The sequence below is a fragment of the Balaenoptera musculus genome, chromosome 2, assembly GCF_009873245.2.
Source record: "Balaenoptera musculus isolate JJ_BM4_2016_0621 chromosome 2, mBalMus1.pri.v3, whole genome shotgun sequence".
In the NCBI taxonomy this organism is placed as follows: Eukaryota; Metazoa; Chordata; class Mammalia; order Artiodactyla; family Balaenopteridae; genus Balaenoptera; species Balaenoptera musculus.
In genome coordinates, this window is record NC_045786.1 from 13,708,801 (window position 1) to 13,726,784 (window position 17,984).

The window sequence follows — 17,984 nt, forward strand, 5'->3', positions numbered from 1 at the left end:
ACATACATAAATCCAGATATCCTGAAATAAAATGACCCTATGAATGTGAAACAAGTAATATCGGCCATCTATAGAAACAGCTCACCATAAGACATGGTCTATAACTCCAGGTTTAATCAAGGTGATTGGGACAGATTTTCAGAAAACACATGACCTGACATTAATGTAAAAGGAAGCTGCAAAGCAATGAACTGCATTATAAAGAGAGAAAAAAGAATGTTATCAAGATGGTGACAGTCTTTAAACATAATCTAACTCCTTATTCTGGTAGCAGATTCACTAAGCAAGTAACTTCCCTATTATGATGTGTTCCCCAAGATTATTTTAAGGAAGAATAAGACAAGCAACATTTGGCATTCTTGACAGTTTATGTTTTTATCATTAATGATTAAATGACATTCTTTCCTACCTTCATTTCTGAGACACTGTCTTGGGTCAGCCCACCTGACCAACTCTAGGTATACTGACAAAACCAAAAGGAGTCTAGTATATTACAATAATCTGTGAAAGAGGTAAGTAAGGATCTGAACCAACCCATAGCCATGAGGAAGAAGATGGAGTCTGAAAATAATAAAGAAATCAGATATAAAAGTCATATCTAGGAAGTTTCCAATTAATTAATTAGAAAAAATATTTAGAAGGGTACCACTTGGTGACTGATTCAGTTAGGCGAAGGCAGAGAATACAATGAGAGACAGACAAATTCTTGACAAAAGGAGAGGAGGTAACTTTCAGGAGACACTGAGTATTACAAAAGAAAATACTGTAGCTCAGAACCATAATCTTTACATACGTAGTTATCATTATTTATTACTCATATAATCATTAAAACATTATTCTGAAGTACACTAAAAGGATACCACTTTTGTAGTAAACACATTCAAGTTACTACACATACCTGAAAGTAACAATCATTTCTTTTGGAGGGAAAAGGCTACTTTCAAAATTTCTAATAATTTAAACATGCATTAATCCAAAAATTATGAATACTGTGGAGTTTTTTATACTGAATGTTTCTACTTGTTTTCTGCTTGCTCACTTGATCTCTTCCCATCTGTCCACATTCTTTGGTCGATCAAATATTCTTCTCTTATGTCTTGATCCTTGATCTTTCTAGAGTCTTCCTTTCCACCCTGACTTTCCTATCTTAAAATAAACCTGATCCAACCTTTCTTCTTCTTCTCTATCAATATTTCTCAGCCTTGACCAATCTTGGAGTTTTAGTTATTTACCCCTACGTGGAGGACTACTATCAATACTCCTTCATGCCCAAACTCTAATCTCATCTATCCATTTGCATGCTAAACGTCTCTACCTAAATACCTTGTTAGTAAATGAATACCCATCCTTCCCAAGCTCCTGCCATTCAGTTCATTGACAATTACTACCAGTTCCTTCTTGGGTAATATATGTCCCATCAGTCTGACTTCATTATTCTCATTCAGGCACTCAATACATTTGGCTATGTTATATTAAAAATCCAATTGGTTTCTCTGTTCCAGCATTAGCTCCTTTTAATCTTCTTATATGCTACAGCCAGATGAACCTTCCTAAACAACAGGTTTTATCTTTTTATTCCCAGCTCAAACACTAACTACTCTCAACCCTTTGGCCTAGTATCTAAGGGTGTTATTTTTCTTAATTCACATCAAATAGCAGTATCACCATCACTTTACACAGCCTGTGTATTCTCATTTATGTGCCACTGCTTGTGCTGTTTTGTATTCCTGGGATTAGGAGTCTAGCCCCGATCCCTGTTCTCCATATAGCTAAATTCTACATGCTCTTTAAGCATCAGGTAAAATGTTACATTCTCGGGACATCTCCTTCCCTCAGTTGAAAGTAATTTCCTCTGACCCTGAACTCTTATTATACTGTAGATCATTAAAGAAGTTAAAACTACATATCTTGAAATTATTTATAAACACATTTCTTTTCCTTTTAGATGTTATGTTTCCTAAAGGCAGGATCCATTTACAGTATATACTTATTTCTGCCAAAGCAACTAACCAGGATCTTAGAGACAGAAAGAACTTAATATATACTTGTCAAATGAAAAATAGTTTCAACACTCTTGAGAAGGAATGTTTCATATTGCAGATACTCACAGCCTGCAAGATTCCTTTTATTAATATGCGAAACTAAGGGTTTAAGGAGAGAGAAAGGGGTGGAGTAGATGCATACATTAATTGGTTAAGAGTAGTGGATTCAGAATACACATGCTCACTCTCAAACTATTGCAGAAGTATTAGAGAGACACATTACAGAATTAAAGAATTATTATAAATCATAGAATATGGTTCACATTCTTCTTTCTCTCAGTGAGAGAGAAGGGTCACAGATGTTCTTAAAAAATCCAAGACTTAAGGCGTCCAGACCCTGACAGGTAAATAGTTTAAGGAATCCTAAAACCCACGGTACCATGTCTTAATATAACAAATCCAAACAAGTACAACAATAAGAACATGATAAAATTCTTCATCCCACCAACCATCTAAAATTATGGAGAATTCCTTTCAGCTATCATTTCTGTGACTACAGATCTCTAATACTGCTTTATATGTGAAGGCTTCCAAGGTACATTAGGATTAATTTAACACTATTACCTTTAGAACCACGCTTGAGTTTGCTACATACCTATGAATTTAAGTTCCTGCTTTGTTAGTGTAGAACTGTCAACTCTGTCTAAAGAAAGGACACACTTTAATTTTGAATTTTTAATAACCAGTTCCTAAAAACTACCATGATAGACAAGTTGAGGAACTTAAGACATTATGAGGAGGAAAAATCAGTAGGGTTAAAGTCAAAAAGGGGGGAAGGGGAATTTTCAGTCATTATAAATTTCTTTTTCACTAAAATAAAAAGGTAGCACCCTAAATATGTTATCAATGGCAGTACCATTTAATTAATTTAAAAGTAATTCTTATAAATTCATTTCCATTTACACTAATTCCTTCACTCAATAAGAACTTTTCAGGTTCTTCTTCTCTTGCAGTTTCAATGAGATGCTTATAAATTCATTTCACTTTATAAGTAGTTAACATGCATACTGAAAATGACTTTATCTGCCCAGTGGCTGATTCACCATCCAAATGTTAATATCCTTCTCTGTTTATCACTTAAGAGTCTCTGAAGGCTACCTTTCAGGAACTTAAAGAGATCCAAGAGACAAAGTAGCTTGGATGCTTTGAAATGGAAAAAGTCTTACTGTCTTATCTATAGTATATGTCTTATACTACTTGGCAAGGCTATATAGTAATCAATCAAATTCCTTCCTATACAGAAACAAACATTGAAACAAACAGCAGCATTTGCTGTATCCTGGGATGTTAACAATTTATTGTATAAAAGTAACACACCAACTAATTGGGTAAGAAGGAAAAACAAGTCTATTGTGATTAAAAAGAAATTAGATCTAGAACAATCTAGATCCACTGTTCTCAATCTCCACACTGTTCAAAGAGACAGCTTCTCCCATCAGTAATGCCTCATTACACATAGTGAATCTTTTTTTTTTGGCGGCGCTGTGCGGCATGTGGGATCCTAGTTCCCCAACCAGGGATGGAACCCCCGTCCCCAGCACTGGAAGCGTGGAGTCCTAACCACTGGACCTCCGGGGAAGTCCCCATACAGTGACTCTCAAATGATTCACAGATGTACTACGGAACTGTTCTGTCTGAGAACTACTCATCTTTTTTTTTAAATCCCTACACCTCAGTGCTTCCCTGAAATGAAAAGGGGACACATATGAAGAATAAAGATCTAGTTTCCTACAAACTATTCTGAAAAAACCTGGATAGGATCCCATATTTGAGGGAGAATGTTCACCCCCAAAATCAATTAGCATCCCTATTACTCTCAATCCTATAGGAGATATCTACGAATAACTGGTTGGCATTACTTTGCCGCCTCCATCAAGTGAGATGTGCTTGATGAGCGTGGCTGTGACAAATTCTGGGCACCATAATTAAAGGGGATTCAACAGCATAGGAAACGGGCACAGAAATCAATTAGCAATGTTACTGTGGTGAAAACAGATCCAAGTTCTCTAGCTACTTTAATCTTCTATTTCAAAGTTATATTAAAAGTGAGAACTGCCAAGACAAACAAATGAAGAAACTCCATTACTGCAGCAAAGGACCAAGTTCCTACTCTGATAGAAACAAGACTGCCTAATGCAAAGTTTAATTCCCGAAGAAAACGAACACATTACAAAGAATATATAAAACCTATTCAAGGGCTGTGTAGTAACTGACGACAATTTATTCATTTAACATTAATGGAGAGTCTATTAGATGATGAACTAAATACCAATGAAATAAAGAAAAAATCCAATTCCTATGCTAAACAGCTTTATACTCTAGTGAGGAAGAAAAACTATGAACAAATAAATTATTAAACCACCTAGAAAGCACTACAGCAAAATCATACCTGAAATAGGATGATGAAAACCAGGCTGATGACGTGCTAGTTTTTAACTGGACTATAAAACTAAACTGTAATCCCTATATACATAGTACTTGTTTCATCATTATAAGCATTTTAAATACACCTACCAAATGAAACAGAAGTTAAACTTAGAGTTTAGTAATATCATGAAATCTAAATTCTCTTACTCAAGCTGGCTAGTTCAAAGGTACCACCATAAAACAAAATGTTATGAAATACAAGGCACTTCACTTCATGGACATCTATTCAAAGTTTACCGCCCCCATACATTGTTTTCTAAAATAGTCAAATGACTATTTTGCCTTTCCAAATTGCCTTAAAAGTTTCAAAAATTTACTAAAAGATTTTTACATTATATCTTTCTCCTATCTGTTCAGTTTTCTTTCTCCTCTGTTAGTACAATAATTTTATTTCTTCAACTCTTAAGTTTCCTAAATTTCTCTGATCACATAAAATTCATCTCACTGGGCCTGTTTTTTACAAATATATTGGTGAAGTGTTTTCCTGAAAGTATTTTTCTTTGTATTGATGATATTCTTATTTCCTTATTGAGAAACACCAATTTCAACGTACAGCTGATTCATGTTGCTGTACAACAGAAACTAACACAACATTGTAAAGCAACTATACTCCAATAAAAAAAATAAAAATACACACAATAAAGGGAAAAATTTATATGCATAAAAAAAAGTTTATGGAATATTTTACACACATTCAAAAAAACCGCCACCATTAAGTCCTAAGATCCTCTATGAGAAACACCAAGTCAAGATATATGCTTAAAATTCAACGTCTATGACTATTAAACATACAATATTTCCTTGGTTCTTATAGTTTTCAAAACAAGTCTCAGTGAAATAGTAAATTTTAATTTTATAAAGTTCTATATAATAAAACATTTTGAGATGTATCAGATACTAGAGAGTAAATAATGAAAGTAATCCAGTCTTCAACTTTTCAGAATTTCAACTTTCTAACGGAAGAGTTTATGGGTTTGTCTTTTTCGTTTTTTAAGTTTCACAAATGTGAGACAAGTATGACTAAGATATAGATCACAGAAACAAAAACAATTGTCTGGAGGAGCAGCAGAAATAGAATGAAGAAAATATTAGATCACCATGTACAAGAACCCAGAAGTGTTTTTTTTGTTTTTGTTTTTTAGTTAATAATTCTATCAAAAGACTTTGGAAAAAACTCTGTAGGAGGCTTCCCTGGTGGCGCAGTGGTTGAGAATCTGCCTGCCAATGAACGGGACACGGGTTCAAGCCCTGGTCTGGGAGGATCCCGCGTGCTGCGGAGCGGCTAGGCCCGTGTGCCACAGTTGCTGAGCCTGCGCGTCTGGAGCCTGTGCTCCGCAACAGGAGAGGCCGCGATGACGAGAGGCCCGCGCACCGCGATGAAGAGTGGCCCCCGCTTGCCGCAACTGGAGAAAGCCCTCGCACAGAAACGAAGACCCAACACAGCCAAAAATAAATAAATAAATAAAAAATTTAAAAAAAAAACTCTGTAGGAGATAAATCTATGCTTAGTTTTAAATTCTACTTTCATTAGTAAGGAAAGGAGGAAGGCCATACCAGAAACAGACACAACCAAAGTCTATATCATAGATTTTGCAGAGAACAGTCTATCGGGAAACTATGAGTAGATTATACTGATGCAGCAAGAAGTGGGAGAGAAGAAATGAGACTGGAGAGGCAGGTCAGTGCCAGAAAAACTCCTTATGCCTTGCTAAACAATATGAATTTATCCCATTAATACCAGAAAATCCTTAAAGGATTTAAGTAAGACAGTGACACGGTCTGATCTGCATCTTTATTTATTAAAAAAATTTTTTTAATATTTATTTATTCATTCATTCATTTATTTTGGCTGCACCAGGTCTTAGTTGCGGCATGTGGGATCTTTAGTTGTGGCACGCGGACCTCTTAGTTGTGGCATGCACGTGGGATCTAGTTCCCCAACCAGGGATGGAACCCGGGCCCCCTGCTTTGGGAGCCTGGAGTCTTACCCACTGGACCACCAGGGAAGTCCCTGATCTGCATCTTTACATAGACCCTAATAGATTCTGGTAACACCTAGAGAAGGAGCTGGAGAACAGAATGAAGGTTAAGAGGTTGCTGAAAGAGTTCATATGACAAATTACGTAGAATCGCCAAAGCAGGAGCAGTGGAAACATAAAGGAAAAGACAAGTTAAAGTGATGAATAACAGGAAAAACCTTTAAAAAAACAAATGGTGACAAACTAAACGCTGCCCTCTTATTTCTTTAAGTCCCTAGCATAACTCTGGTTTAGAACTTTTAATTCTTTTAATCTATCATATAGAGATAAGGAACACCAGAGAAGAAGCAGGCTTAGAGTGGGAATGTAAGAAGAACTGAGGTTTATTACGCTGTTGGGAATGAGTCTGAAAATCAAGATAAAATTCTACACTGGAGGCAGAGATTTGGCAATCTAACGAATATAGATGACTGCTCAATCTGTAGGTATGAATAAGATATCTTCCAACGGAATAGGCATAGAATGAGAAGTGAATAAGTAGAGGAGAGGATACTAGGAATAAAACAAGAGGTACACAAACAAATCGTAAAAGATACTGTCAATACTCTCAGGAAGACATTGCTATAAAGACCTACTTTCAAAAAAAAGATCTGAAATAAATAATCTAACCTCCTATCTTAAGGAATCAGAAAAAGAAGAGCAAATGAAACTCAAAGCAAGCAGAAGGAAGAAAAAAAATAAATAGCAGAAATACAATAAAGAACAGGAAAACGATTTTTAAAAAAAGAATGAAATCACAAGTTGGTTTAAAAGAACAAAGTAGCATATAAAGCAATTATACTCCAGTTAAAAGAAAAGAACAAAATTGCTAAACTTCAGCTAAACTGACAAAGGAAAAAGGAAAAAGGACTCAAATATACTATAATCAGGAATAAAAGGGGATATTACTACCCACATTACCAAAAAAAATTTTTTAAAGGATTATGAAGAGAATACTATAACTGTATGCCAACAAATTTAAAAATCTAGATGAAATGGGCAAATTCTTAGAAACATCCAAACTACAAAAATTGATACAAGAAGATATAAATAGATTTTTCTCAAAAGAAAATATACAAATGGCCAAAAAGAACATGAAAAGATGCTAATTCATTAGTCATAAGGTAAATGCAAATTGAAACTACAATGAGATACCATTTCACACTCACTTGGATGGCTAGGAAAAAAAAATAGAAAATAACAAGTCTTGGTGAGGATGTGGTGAAGTTAGAACCCTCATATACTACTAATGGAAATGTAAAGAAGTACAGCTGCTGTGGGAAACAGTTTGGCAGTTCCTCAAAAAGTTAAACAGGAGTTACCATAATGACCCAGCAGTTCTATCCTAAGTATATACACAAGACAAATTTAAAAAATATGTTCACACAAAAACTTGTGTGAAAGTTCACAGCAGTATCATTCATACCAGTCAAGAAGTGGAAACAACCCAAATGTCCATCAACTGATGACTGGATAAACCAAATGTGGTATATATCCATATAATGTGTATCATCAAGCCACAGAAAAAAGAAGGAAGTGCTGATATGTGCTACAACATAGACAAAACTTATGCTTAAATATGGAAAACATTATGCCAAGTAAAAGGAACCAGACACGAATTCCCTCTACATGTAGTGTCAACAAAAGGCAAATCCACAGAGACAGAAAGTATATTACTGATTGCCAGGGTATGGAGGGGGAGGGGAATATATTGGGATGTATGTGATTTATTTCCAGATTGATAAAAATGTTCTGGCATTAGGCTTCCCTGGTGGCACAGTGGTTAAGAATCCACCCACCAATGCAGGGGACATGGGTTCGAGCCCTGGTCCGGGAAGATCCCACATGCCACGGAGCAACTAAGCCCGTGTGCCACAACTACTGAGCCTGCGCTCTAGAGCCTGCGAGCCACAACTACTGAAGCCCGTGTGCCACAACTACTGAAGCCCGTGCTCCGCAACAAGAGAAGCCACAGCAACGAGAAGTCCGCACACTGCAACAAAGAGTAGCCCCGCTCTCAGCAACTAGAGAAAACCCCCGTGCAGGAGCGATGACCCAATGCAGCCAAAAATTAAATAAATGAATAAAATAAAATAAATTTTTTAAAAAATGTTCTGGCATTAGATAGTGGTTACAGTTGCACCATATTATGAATACAGTTGACCCTTTACCAATATGGATTTGAACTGCATGAGTCTACTTACATGTGAATTCTTTTCAACAGTAAGTACTGCATTACTACATGATCCTCGGTTGGTTGAATCCATGGATGCAAAACTGACAATAGGGATGAAAGCTGTATACAAAGGGCCAACTATAAATTTTATGCAAATTTTTTTACATGTGAGGAGCGTCAGGGCCCCTAACCCCTGAGTTATTCAAGGGCCAACTGTATACCAAAAACCTTTGAATTATATACTTTTAAAATGGTTAAAATTGTAACTTTTATATTACATAAATTTTACTTCATTAAAAACTTTGGGTGGGGACTTCCCTGGTGGCACAGTGGTTGAGAATCTGCCTGCCAATGCAGGGGAAACGGGTTCGAGCCCTGGTCTGGGAGGATCCCACATGCCGTGGAGCAACTAGGCCCGTGAGCCACAACTACTGAGCCTGCGCGTCTGGAGCCTGTGCTCTGCAACAAGAGAGGCCACGAAAGTGAGAGGCCCATGCACCGCAATGAAGAGTGGCTCCCGCTTGCCACAACTAGAGAAAGCCCTTGCACAGAAACGAAGACCCAACACAGCCAGAAATAAAAATAAAAATAAATTAATTTTAAAAAACCTTTAAAAAAAAAAAAAAACTTTGGGGGGAAAAGATAAGATACTGGAGAAGTAGAACAAGAACCATTTACTCTGAAAAAGGATGAGAGAAGTATGAAAAAGAAATAAGGGGTGTAATTTTATACATACATGCAAAACAATTAATTAAAGCAAAGGAATGATAAACAAAATTCAGGATAGTCATTAACCTTGGGGAATGCAATGGTGAAAAGCATGCACTATATTCAACAGTGCTGGTAACATTCTATTTCTTAAATCAGTAGTAGATTCCTGAGTGCTCATTTTATTAGTGTGGCCACATAACTTATACATATTGCTTTCAATGTATCAAATATTTCAGAATAAAAGTTGAAAAAGGATTTATGAAAATATGTCAAAATATTAACAGGTGTTATATATCTGTAATAAATTCATAATCTCTGTACTTTTCTATAACTTTGAAGTATTTTATAATTTATAAAAAAGATAGAGGAGAATGCTATAATGGAATACAGAAAGCTTCAAAAGAGAATGGCCAACAATTTCTCTGAAATGAAATCAAGTAAGATAAAAACCTGCCTCCTGGAACTGGGAACCAGAACTGGTCACTAGTAATTTATGGGAAAAAAAGCTAACAAAAAAGGTGCTAAAACCAAAACTATTCAATAAATACATGTACTAATAAAACCTAACCCTGGAAATGATTTAAGTAACATCTTAAAGTATGGCAGTTAGAATAATTGTGAGCAGACATGGTATGCAGAATAATGCCCCCCCACCTGTCCCCAAGGTGTCCATGCCTTAATGTCCAGAACCCATGGATACGTTACCTTAAATAGCAAAAGGGACTACACAAATTTATCTAAGTTAAGGACCCAGAGATGCAGAGCTTATCCTGAATTGTCTGGGTGGGCCCAGTCTGATCATAAGAGTTCTCATAAAGTGTATTTGAAAACCAGACAGACTGAAGCATTAGAGGGACTTCCCCATAATTGATGGCTCTGAAGATGGAGGATGGGGGCCACAAGGCAAGCAGAGCAGGCAGCCTCCCAAAGCTGGAAAATATAAGGAAAGAGATCTTCCTCTAGAGATTTTGAAAAGGTTCAAAGCCTGCCAACACCTTAATTTTAACCCAGTGAGGTCCATGTCAGACTTCTACAGAACTGTAATAAATGTGTATTGCTTTAAGTTTGTGATAATTTGTTAGAGCAACCATAAAAAACAAATACAGAAGAATAAGATGGAATGTAAATTCTTCTTTATCTTTCCTCCCCCAGAGACAAGTCTCAAGGTTTTTATTGCTTGATGCTCAATATAATGAAGAAGAAAAAAAATTTTAAGCTAACATTTGACACCTCACACCCATTAGGATGGTTACTATCAAAAAAAAAAAAAAATTAAGTGTTGGCAAGGATATTGAAAAATTGGAATCCTTGTACACTGTTGGTGGGAATATAAAATGGTGCAGCCACCATGGAAAACAGTATAATACTTCCTCAAAAATTAAAAATATAACTGTATAAAATAAATAAGCTACAAAGATCTACTGTACAGCACAGGGATGTATAATAGCCAATAATGTATAATAACTTCAAATGGAGTATAATCTATAAACATTTTGAATCACTATGTTGTACACCAATATTGTAAATCAACTATACCTCAATTTAAAAAAATATTAAATATAACTACCATATGATCCAGCAATTGCACTTCTGGGTAAAATGGAGATTCGAAAAGATATCTGAACATCCATGTTCAAAGCAGCTTATTTACAATAGCCAAAAGGTGAATGCAACCCAAGTGTCCCTTAACAGATAAATGGTAAGATGTGGTATATGATACAATGCAGTATTAATATTATTCAGCATTAAAAAGGAAGGAAATTCTGACACATGCTATAACATGGATGCACCTTGAGGACATTATGCTAAGTGAAGTAAGTCAGTCACAAAAAGACAAATACTACATGATTCTAACTCACATGAGGTATCTAGGAGCTGTTGTTTAATGACTATAGTTTCAGTTTTTGTAAGATTAAAAAATTCTGGAGATTGGGTGTACAACAATGCGAATATATTTAACACTACTTAACTGTACACTTAAAAATGGTTAAAATGGCAAATTTTATATTATGTGTATTTTACCACAATTAAAACAAAAAAATGGAATACACTTGAAAAAAGAGAAAACACAAACATATGGATTTTTCCAACTAAGTCCAAGCAACTCTCCTTCAATCCTCCACAGGCTAAATATTACTTCACTAGGTGCCAATTCTACATTTGTCTTCGTAATTGAAAATATAAGTCCAGAGCAATTACGCGAGAAAACAAAATAAAAGACATCGAATTGGAAGGGAAGAAGTAAAACCGTCACTATTTGCAGATGACATGATACTATATATAGAAAACCCTACAGACTCCACAAAAGAAAATGTTAAACAAATAAACAAATTCAGTAAAGTTGCAGAATATAAAATCAATATACAAAATCAGCTGCATTTCTATACACTAATAACAAACTATCAGAAAGAGAAATTAATAAAACAATCCCATTAACAACTGCATCATAAAGAATAATACATAGGAATTAATTTAACCAAGGAGGTGAAAGATCTCTACACTGAAAACTAAATGACATTAATGAAAGAAATTGAAGGCACAAATAATGGAAAGATATTCCTTAGTCACGGGTTGGAAGAATTAATACTGTTAAAATGTCCACACTACCCAAAGGAAGCCACAGATTCAGTGTAATCCATATGAAGATTCCAACAGCACTTTGCCAAGAAATAGAAAAAACAATCCAAAAATTTGTATGGAACCACAAAAGGCCCCAAATAGCCAAAGCAATCGTGAGAAAGAACAACAAACCTGGAGGCATCATGCTGCCTAATTTCAACTATATTACAAAGCTACAGTAGTCAAAACAGTATGGTATTGGCATAAAAGCAGATACATAGATCAATGGAACAGAATAGGGAGCCCAGAAATACACCCAAGCATATACGGTCAATTTGCGGCAAAAGAGACAAGAATATACAATGGGGACAGGACAGTCGCTGCAATAAATTGTGCTGGGAAAGCTGGACAGCCACATGCAAAAGGATGACACTGGACCACTGACTTATACTATACACAAAGATCAACTCAAAATGGATTAAAGACTTGAATGTAAGACCTGAAACCATAAAACTCCTATAAGAAAACATAGGCAGTAAGCTCCTTGACATTGCTCTTGGTGATGATTTTTTGGACTTGATACCAAAAACAAAAATAAACAAGTGGTAATACATCAAAAATAAACAAGTGGTAAAAAGCTACCACAAAGCCAAGGAAACCATCAACAAAATGAAAAGGCAACCTACCAAAAGGGAGAAAATATCTGCAAATCATACACAGCTGACCCTTGAATATGGGTTTGAACTGCGCAAGTACACTTAATGTTTTTTTTTCAATAAACATAGTACCTGTATTTTCATTTTACAAATCTTTAAGTGTGGGGGAAAGTTTGTGTTCGCTTCAAAATCATAATACATGGAATCAAATGAACCAGGGTTTAAGTTTTGGTTCTATCTAAACTGTTTCTGCTTCTTGCTTTGGGTGAGTCATTTGTCATTTCCTTTGTTTCTAAGGCAGAGATAGCAGTACTTGATTTTCAACTGCTCAGGGGTCAGCACCCCAACCCCTAGTTGCTTCAACTGTTGAAGAGTCAATTGTATCTGATAAGAAGTTGATATCCAAAATATATAAAGAACTCCTATAATTCAAGAGGGAAAAAAATCCAATTAAAAACTGAGCAGAGGATCTGAAGAGACATTTTTTCAAAGAAAATACACAGATGGCCAACAGACATATGAAAAGATGCTTAACATCGCTAATCATCAGGGAAATGCAAATCAGAGTCACGAGATATCGCCTCACATCTGTTAGAATGGCTATTATCAAAAATACAAGAAATAAGTATCGGTGAGAATGTGGAGAAAAGGGAACCCTTGTTGGTGAGAATGTAAATTGGTGCAGCCACTATTGGGAAACTGTTTGGAGGTTCCTTTAAAAAACAAAAAAAGTCCTACCACATGGATCCACTTCTGCACATTTATTTGAAGAAGACAAAAACACTAATTCAAAAAGATATATGCACCCCCATGTTCGCTACAGCATTATTTACAATAGCCAAGACATGGAAACAACCTAAATGTCTGTCAATGGATGGGATGGAATGGGTGATGAGGGTCAAATTTCCAGTTACAAGATAACCCAAGATTTTAAAGAAAACCTGTGTTCATTATATTAATCCCATGACATTAACTTCATTCACCCATGCAAAGAAACATGACAATTGGCCTGTTAAATTAATACAACCCAGTACTATGTCAGTTAATAATGGCAAAGGATTTCGGTGGCTCCCAATAGTATCTACTTTTTTTTTACCCCAAATATACTCTTTTCAAACTTTCAGCATGTCTCCAAATTCTAATATTCCAAAATTAAAGAGCAAGTCTAAATTTACCTATGCAAACTGAAAATGTTTTATACTTTCCTATCAAAGAATGGTAACATATTTGGTTTATTTTTAAGAATGCTTCTAATCTCTTTTCCTCTAGATACCTAATATTCAAGAGTTCCTTTTTATCTGGAGTATTTATTCTAAGAGTCTGCAGTTCCAGGTTACACAGGGAAGCAAGAGTTATTTTAAAAATGTACCCATTAATAAAATGCTCATTAGGGGTTTCCCATCCCAACCACACTAGCCCTCAAATCAACACAGTGTCTATGCCTGTTCATCATGCCATTAGTCTCTTGCTGGCTATAGGTTTGTAAACACCTGACAATTTAATCCAAGTGCAATGCAAAACGACTGCAAATTAAACTACATTAGCAAAATACGCAAGATTTCAGAAAGTTAATGAAAATGTGTTGGGAAAACTGCTTGGAATCATTTAAACAGTCTTGAACAAATAAGAGGTATGTCAGCTAATGACTAAAAAAGATAATCAACAAAGATGATAATAGATTCAAGAATTTTCTTTGAACAGCAAAGAATTAAGGAAGGTTCTTGGAACTGAAGAAACTATCACTTTTGCAAAAATAAACTCCATTATAATTATATCTTAACAGTTAAAAAAATGGTAGCATTTGCCTTATATTCTGATTTCAGAACCCAATCCTGCAAAAGATGCAAGTCCCCTGTAAAAACCTGGCCTCAAATTAGACATAATCTAAAAGGCTATCTTATGTTTATTCACTAAATGGAATAGAGAGATAGAATAATAAAACTATTATTATTATTTTAATCCTAAAAATAAAATTCACATTCCCAGTTGTGGAAGAAGCAGCAAATTCCTGATGTAGGTACCAATCACCAACTGCACTGGCAAGCCAGAGCTCAAAAGAACTAGAAAAAACTATCTGCAAAAATAGAAAAATGACCTTCATAAAGGTAGAACAACACTATCACCATTTTGCCTTACAAAGAGACAATAAAAGCCAAACTGATGAACTAAGTTGACCTATCATCCTCCTGTAGGCAATCCACAAAAAGTTTTCACTAAGGTGCTGAACAGTTGATTCAGAGCTAGGTTTCATTTCATCAATAGAACATGCAAGCTTTCAATTGGGATTCTCTACAAAAGGCAACCTTTGTAATAAATGAACCACCAGAGAAGATTCTAATAAAACTTACCATTGTGTATTGCATTCAGCAACTCTGAGAAAGCTTTTAAGTAAGGAAAAAAGGACTTCAGGTTAAGATCATTCTCAAACACACAAAAGAAATACATAGGCATAGGCTGCATCAGTATAATAAAATCTCAGTAAGTCTACCTTGGATCATTCCTTAAATCATTAAAACTACAAGCTTGGCTCAGTCTTCACATGGTATAAATTTCTAGATATCGCATTTCACTTGCCAATATATTACCTACTAAATTTAAATAATATGTCAGATATACTGTCATAATGATGACAAATCACCTTAGTAATAAATAAAGCTACTTTTAAAAAGACGTTTAGTAGTCTAACTATGTAATGTCTTTCTGGCTGAAAGTCAGTATCTATAAGATGCAATTCTATATAGGTAAATCCACCTTTGGTCACACTTAATAGTATTTATTATAACGAAAAACCTCATTTTATCATCTAACCTGATCAAACATTCTCAATTCCTAGACTTTAGTATAATAGGCTCAAGATACGCAGAGGCCTAAGCAAAAAAGATATCTAATGCCAATATACAATTATTAACATTAAGATTAGTGAAAACCAAAAAACTGAAAATATTACTTCATTGGGGAACAGAAGTCACAATTCTACAATGGAAGCACCATATTAAAAGGCCAGCAATCAACAAAATTTGGTCACAATTTGACTATAATATGGATCCTGAACACAGGACAAAGCAGCAAGTTAAGCTACCTTTGTAGGAGAAAGAAATCTATTCAATTAAGAACCAACTGCATTTTAGAAAATTAAAATTTTTAAAGGTTCAGAAGTGGCATAATATACTAGAAAAAGCACTAGAGTAGGAGTCAAAAAGTCTGGGTTACCAACCCAGTTAGACAACTTACTAGTTGTTGGACAAGCTCCATCATGCCGATACTGCATGGAAATTTCTGTTGGGAGGGAGGAGAAAGGAAATCAGCAAAGAAGTTGCCAGTGAGTTAAGGGCAGAAAAGAAACAGGCCAGAAAAACAGGAAAACATTCACCTAAAAGTCTAGCTGAGCAGGGCAGACAAATGCAAGAACAGAAATTACGAGCCAGTAATTGGGACATAAGGGGTAGGAGGACCAACCAAACATGATGGCATTCTCACAAATCTTAACAGGACAGTGTAGAAATGTGTGTGCATGTATATGTGTGCAACGAATGAGGAAAAGACAGAAGAGCTTACAAATGAATCTGCATAACAAGCATTTAAGAATAAATGGATTCACTTCTATGAGGAAGTACAGTTAGGCAATGAGATAAACTAACGTGCTTTATATAATTCATTAGATGAGAACAGTGTATCAAACACATTTGAATCCTATGTTCAATTAGAAATTACAATTTAAGTATGAAAATTATTTAGTTTATATCTGAGCAGAAATCCATTATGACTTACATAACAATGTAAAACTCATTAAACTACACTCTGCTTACTTTCTTGTACCTTTCATTTTTGATGATGGTAATGAATGAAAAGCCATTACTCTTATTCTTTTACTCCACCCAAATGAGGAGAACGAGCAGAGGGTGACATGAAGCAATAAAACACTGCTAAAAGCAAAATCTGCTCAGAAATGGGAAATTAATTTCCATATGACACTCCAAACGAAAAGTAATCGATAAAACCAGTGCTAAGGCTGTGACTCAAAAGTCCTGGCCTGGGAACTCCCTGGCAGTCCAGTGGTTAAGACTGCACTTCCACTGCAGGAGGCAAGAGTTCGATCCCTGGTTGGGGAACTAAGATCCCGCAAGCCACCACAGGAATTCTCTGGCTATTACTTAACCAAAAACATGACCTCTAGGAACCATGTGTACAGCAGAGCCTTCCAGGCAACCATCACTCACACATCTACCTCAGAACTCAAGTCTAATCATGGGCCCACTCTGAATAACTTGAAATTAAGAAGAAAGACAAAGCAAGGTAGAGGAAGCCAGCACTCACTTTCAATCACTGTAATGTTAAAAGAACTTGACATTAGATACTGTTAAAAAATCAAACACTTAGGCCAGTTTAGTGTAAGTCCTTTCCAGATGACCCTCGAAAATGAGCCATGGTGGGAGAATTTGCCACCTTAATGCTTCATTAACAAATGCAATACAAGTGAGATTTTAAAAGGCTATTAAAGAGATAGACATGTTACATTATAGAGAAATGGTAGTTGTTTGGAATGGTGCTAAAAAAATAATCAAAGGACACTCATGAGAAGGATTTTCTCAGTGGGGACAAAAAAAATGGAATATGGCTATTCTGGCCTTTGATCTAGTACTTTTATAGAAAGACAGCCATGACATAGGGCCAGCAAATTTTCAGATCATCAAAGGCCAAAACAAAATCAGGGGATTTTCTAAGAAAGCAAATTCCAAGGTATATCCTGGTCTTAGCAGCATCCAATATCCTTTATGATTTTCATTTATAATCCAATATAATCAATGTATGTAAGATCATGAACCTGAGTCATTTAGATGTGAATTATGTTCACTAACTGTAACTACTCCTTCATCTACAGTACTGTGTTAGTAACTCTACTCTCATGAGTTTATTAGATTAATATTTTATCTATATGATTCCCTTACCTGTTTACAGAATCAGTCTATTTCTAATTAAAATATTTTATCAAAAAAAGACTTCTCAGTTTCACTTTATCAACATAAGTAGATATGACATATACAGGGATACATTTAACAAGTTCCCTTTCATAGTTACACAGGCTCAAGTTAAACTTTCATAACCTTCATATTTCAGTAGAAGCCAGAAGAAACTTCTATTGAGGCGATATACTCATAGTAATAACTTGTCTTTGTGAAATCAGCAACAATTTAAGATTAAGTACATAGTCTCACAACCAAAGGACTGCCTTTCCAGAATCTCCTTTTATAGCATGTATCACCACTAAAGAATTCCATCACTGAAACAGATTTCAGGTATCTTAACTGAGAAAGGTATAGCAGCATTCTATTAAAGAATTAGAGACTGAGTTTAAAAAAAAAAAAACAAAAAGCAGGGAACCGTATACTTTGAAAGG

At 35.3% G+C, this 17,984-nt stretch overlaps 1 protein-coding gene across 10 annotated transcripts in view; it reads right to left on the reverse strand.

The window, feature by feature from the left end:
- MLLT10 (MLLT10 histone lysine methyltransferase DOT1L cofactor) overlaps positions 1-17,984 on the reverse strand; it is a 250,863-nt gene that overhangs the window by 51,220 nt on the left and 181,659 nt on the right. For 7 of the 10 annotated variants that reach the window (XR_005018668.1, XR_005018669.1, XM_036842295.1 and 4 more), the window contains 2 exons: positions 15,821-15,865; positions 14,938-14,970 (listed from right to left, as the gene is read on the reverse strand). The exons of 2 other annotated variants lie outside the window; for them this stretch is intronic. Coding sequence is in view for 6 of the 8 variants with exons in the window: in XM_036842295.1 (XP_036698190.1) it covers positions 14,938-14,970; positions 15,821-15,865 (78 nt within the window). In the remaining 2 variants the exon portion in view is untranslated. The remainder of the gene's footprint in view (positions 1-14,937; positions 14,971-15,820; positions 15,866-17,984) is intronic. One more of the 10 variants, XM_036842297.1, reaches the window with a different exon arrangement.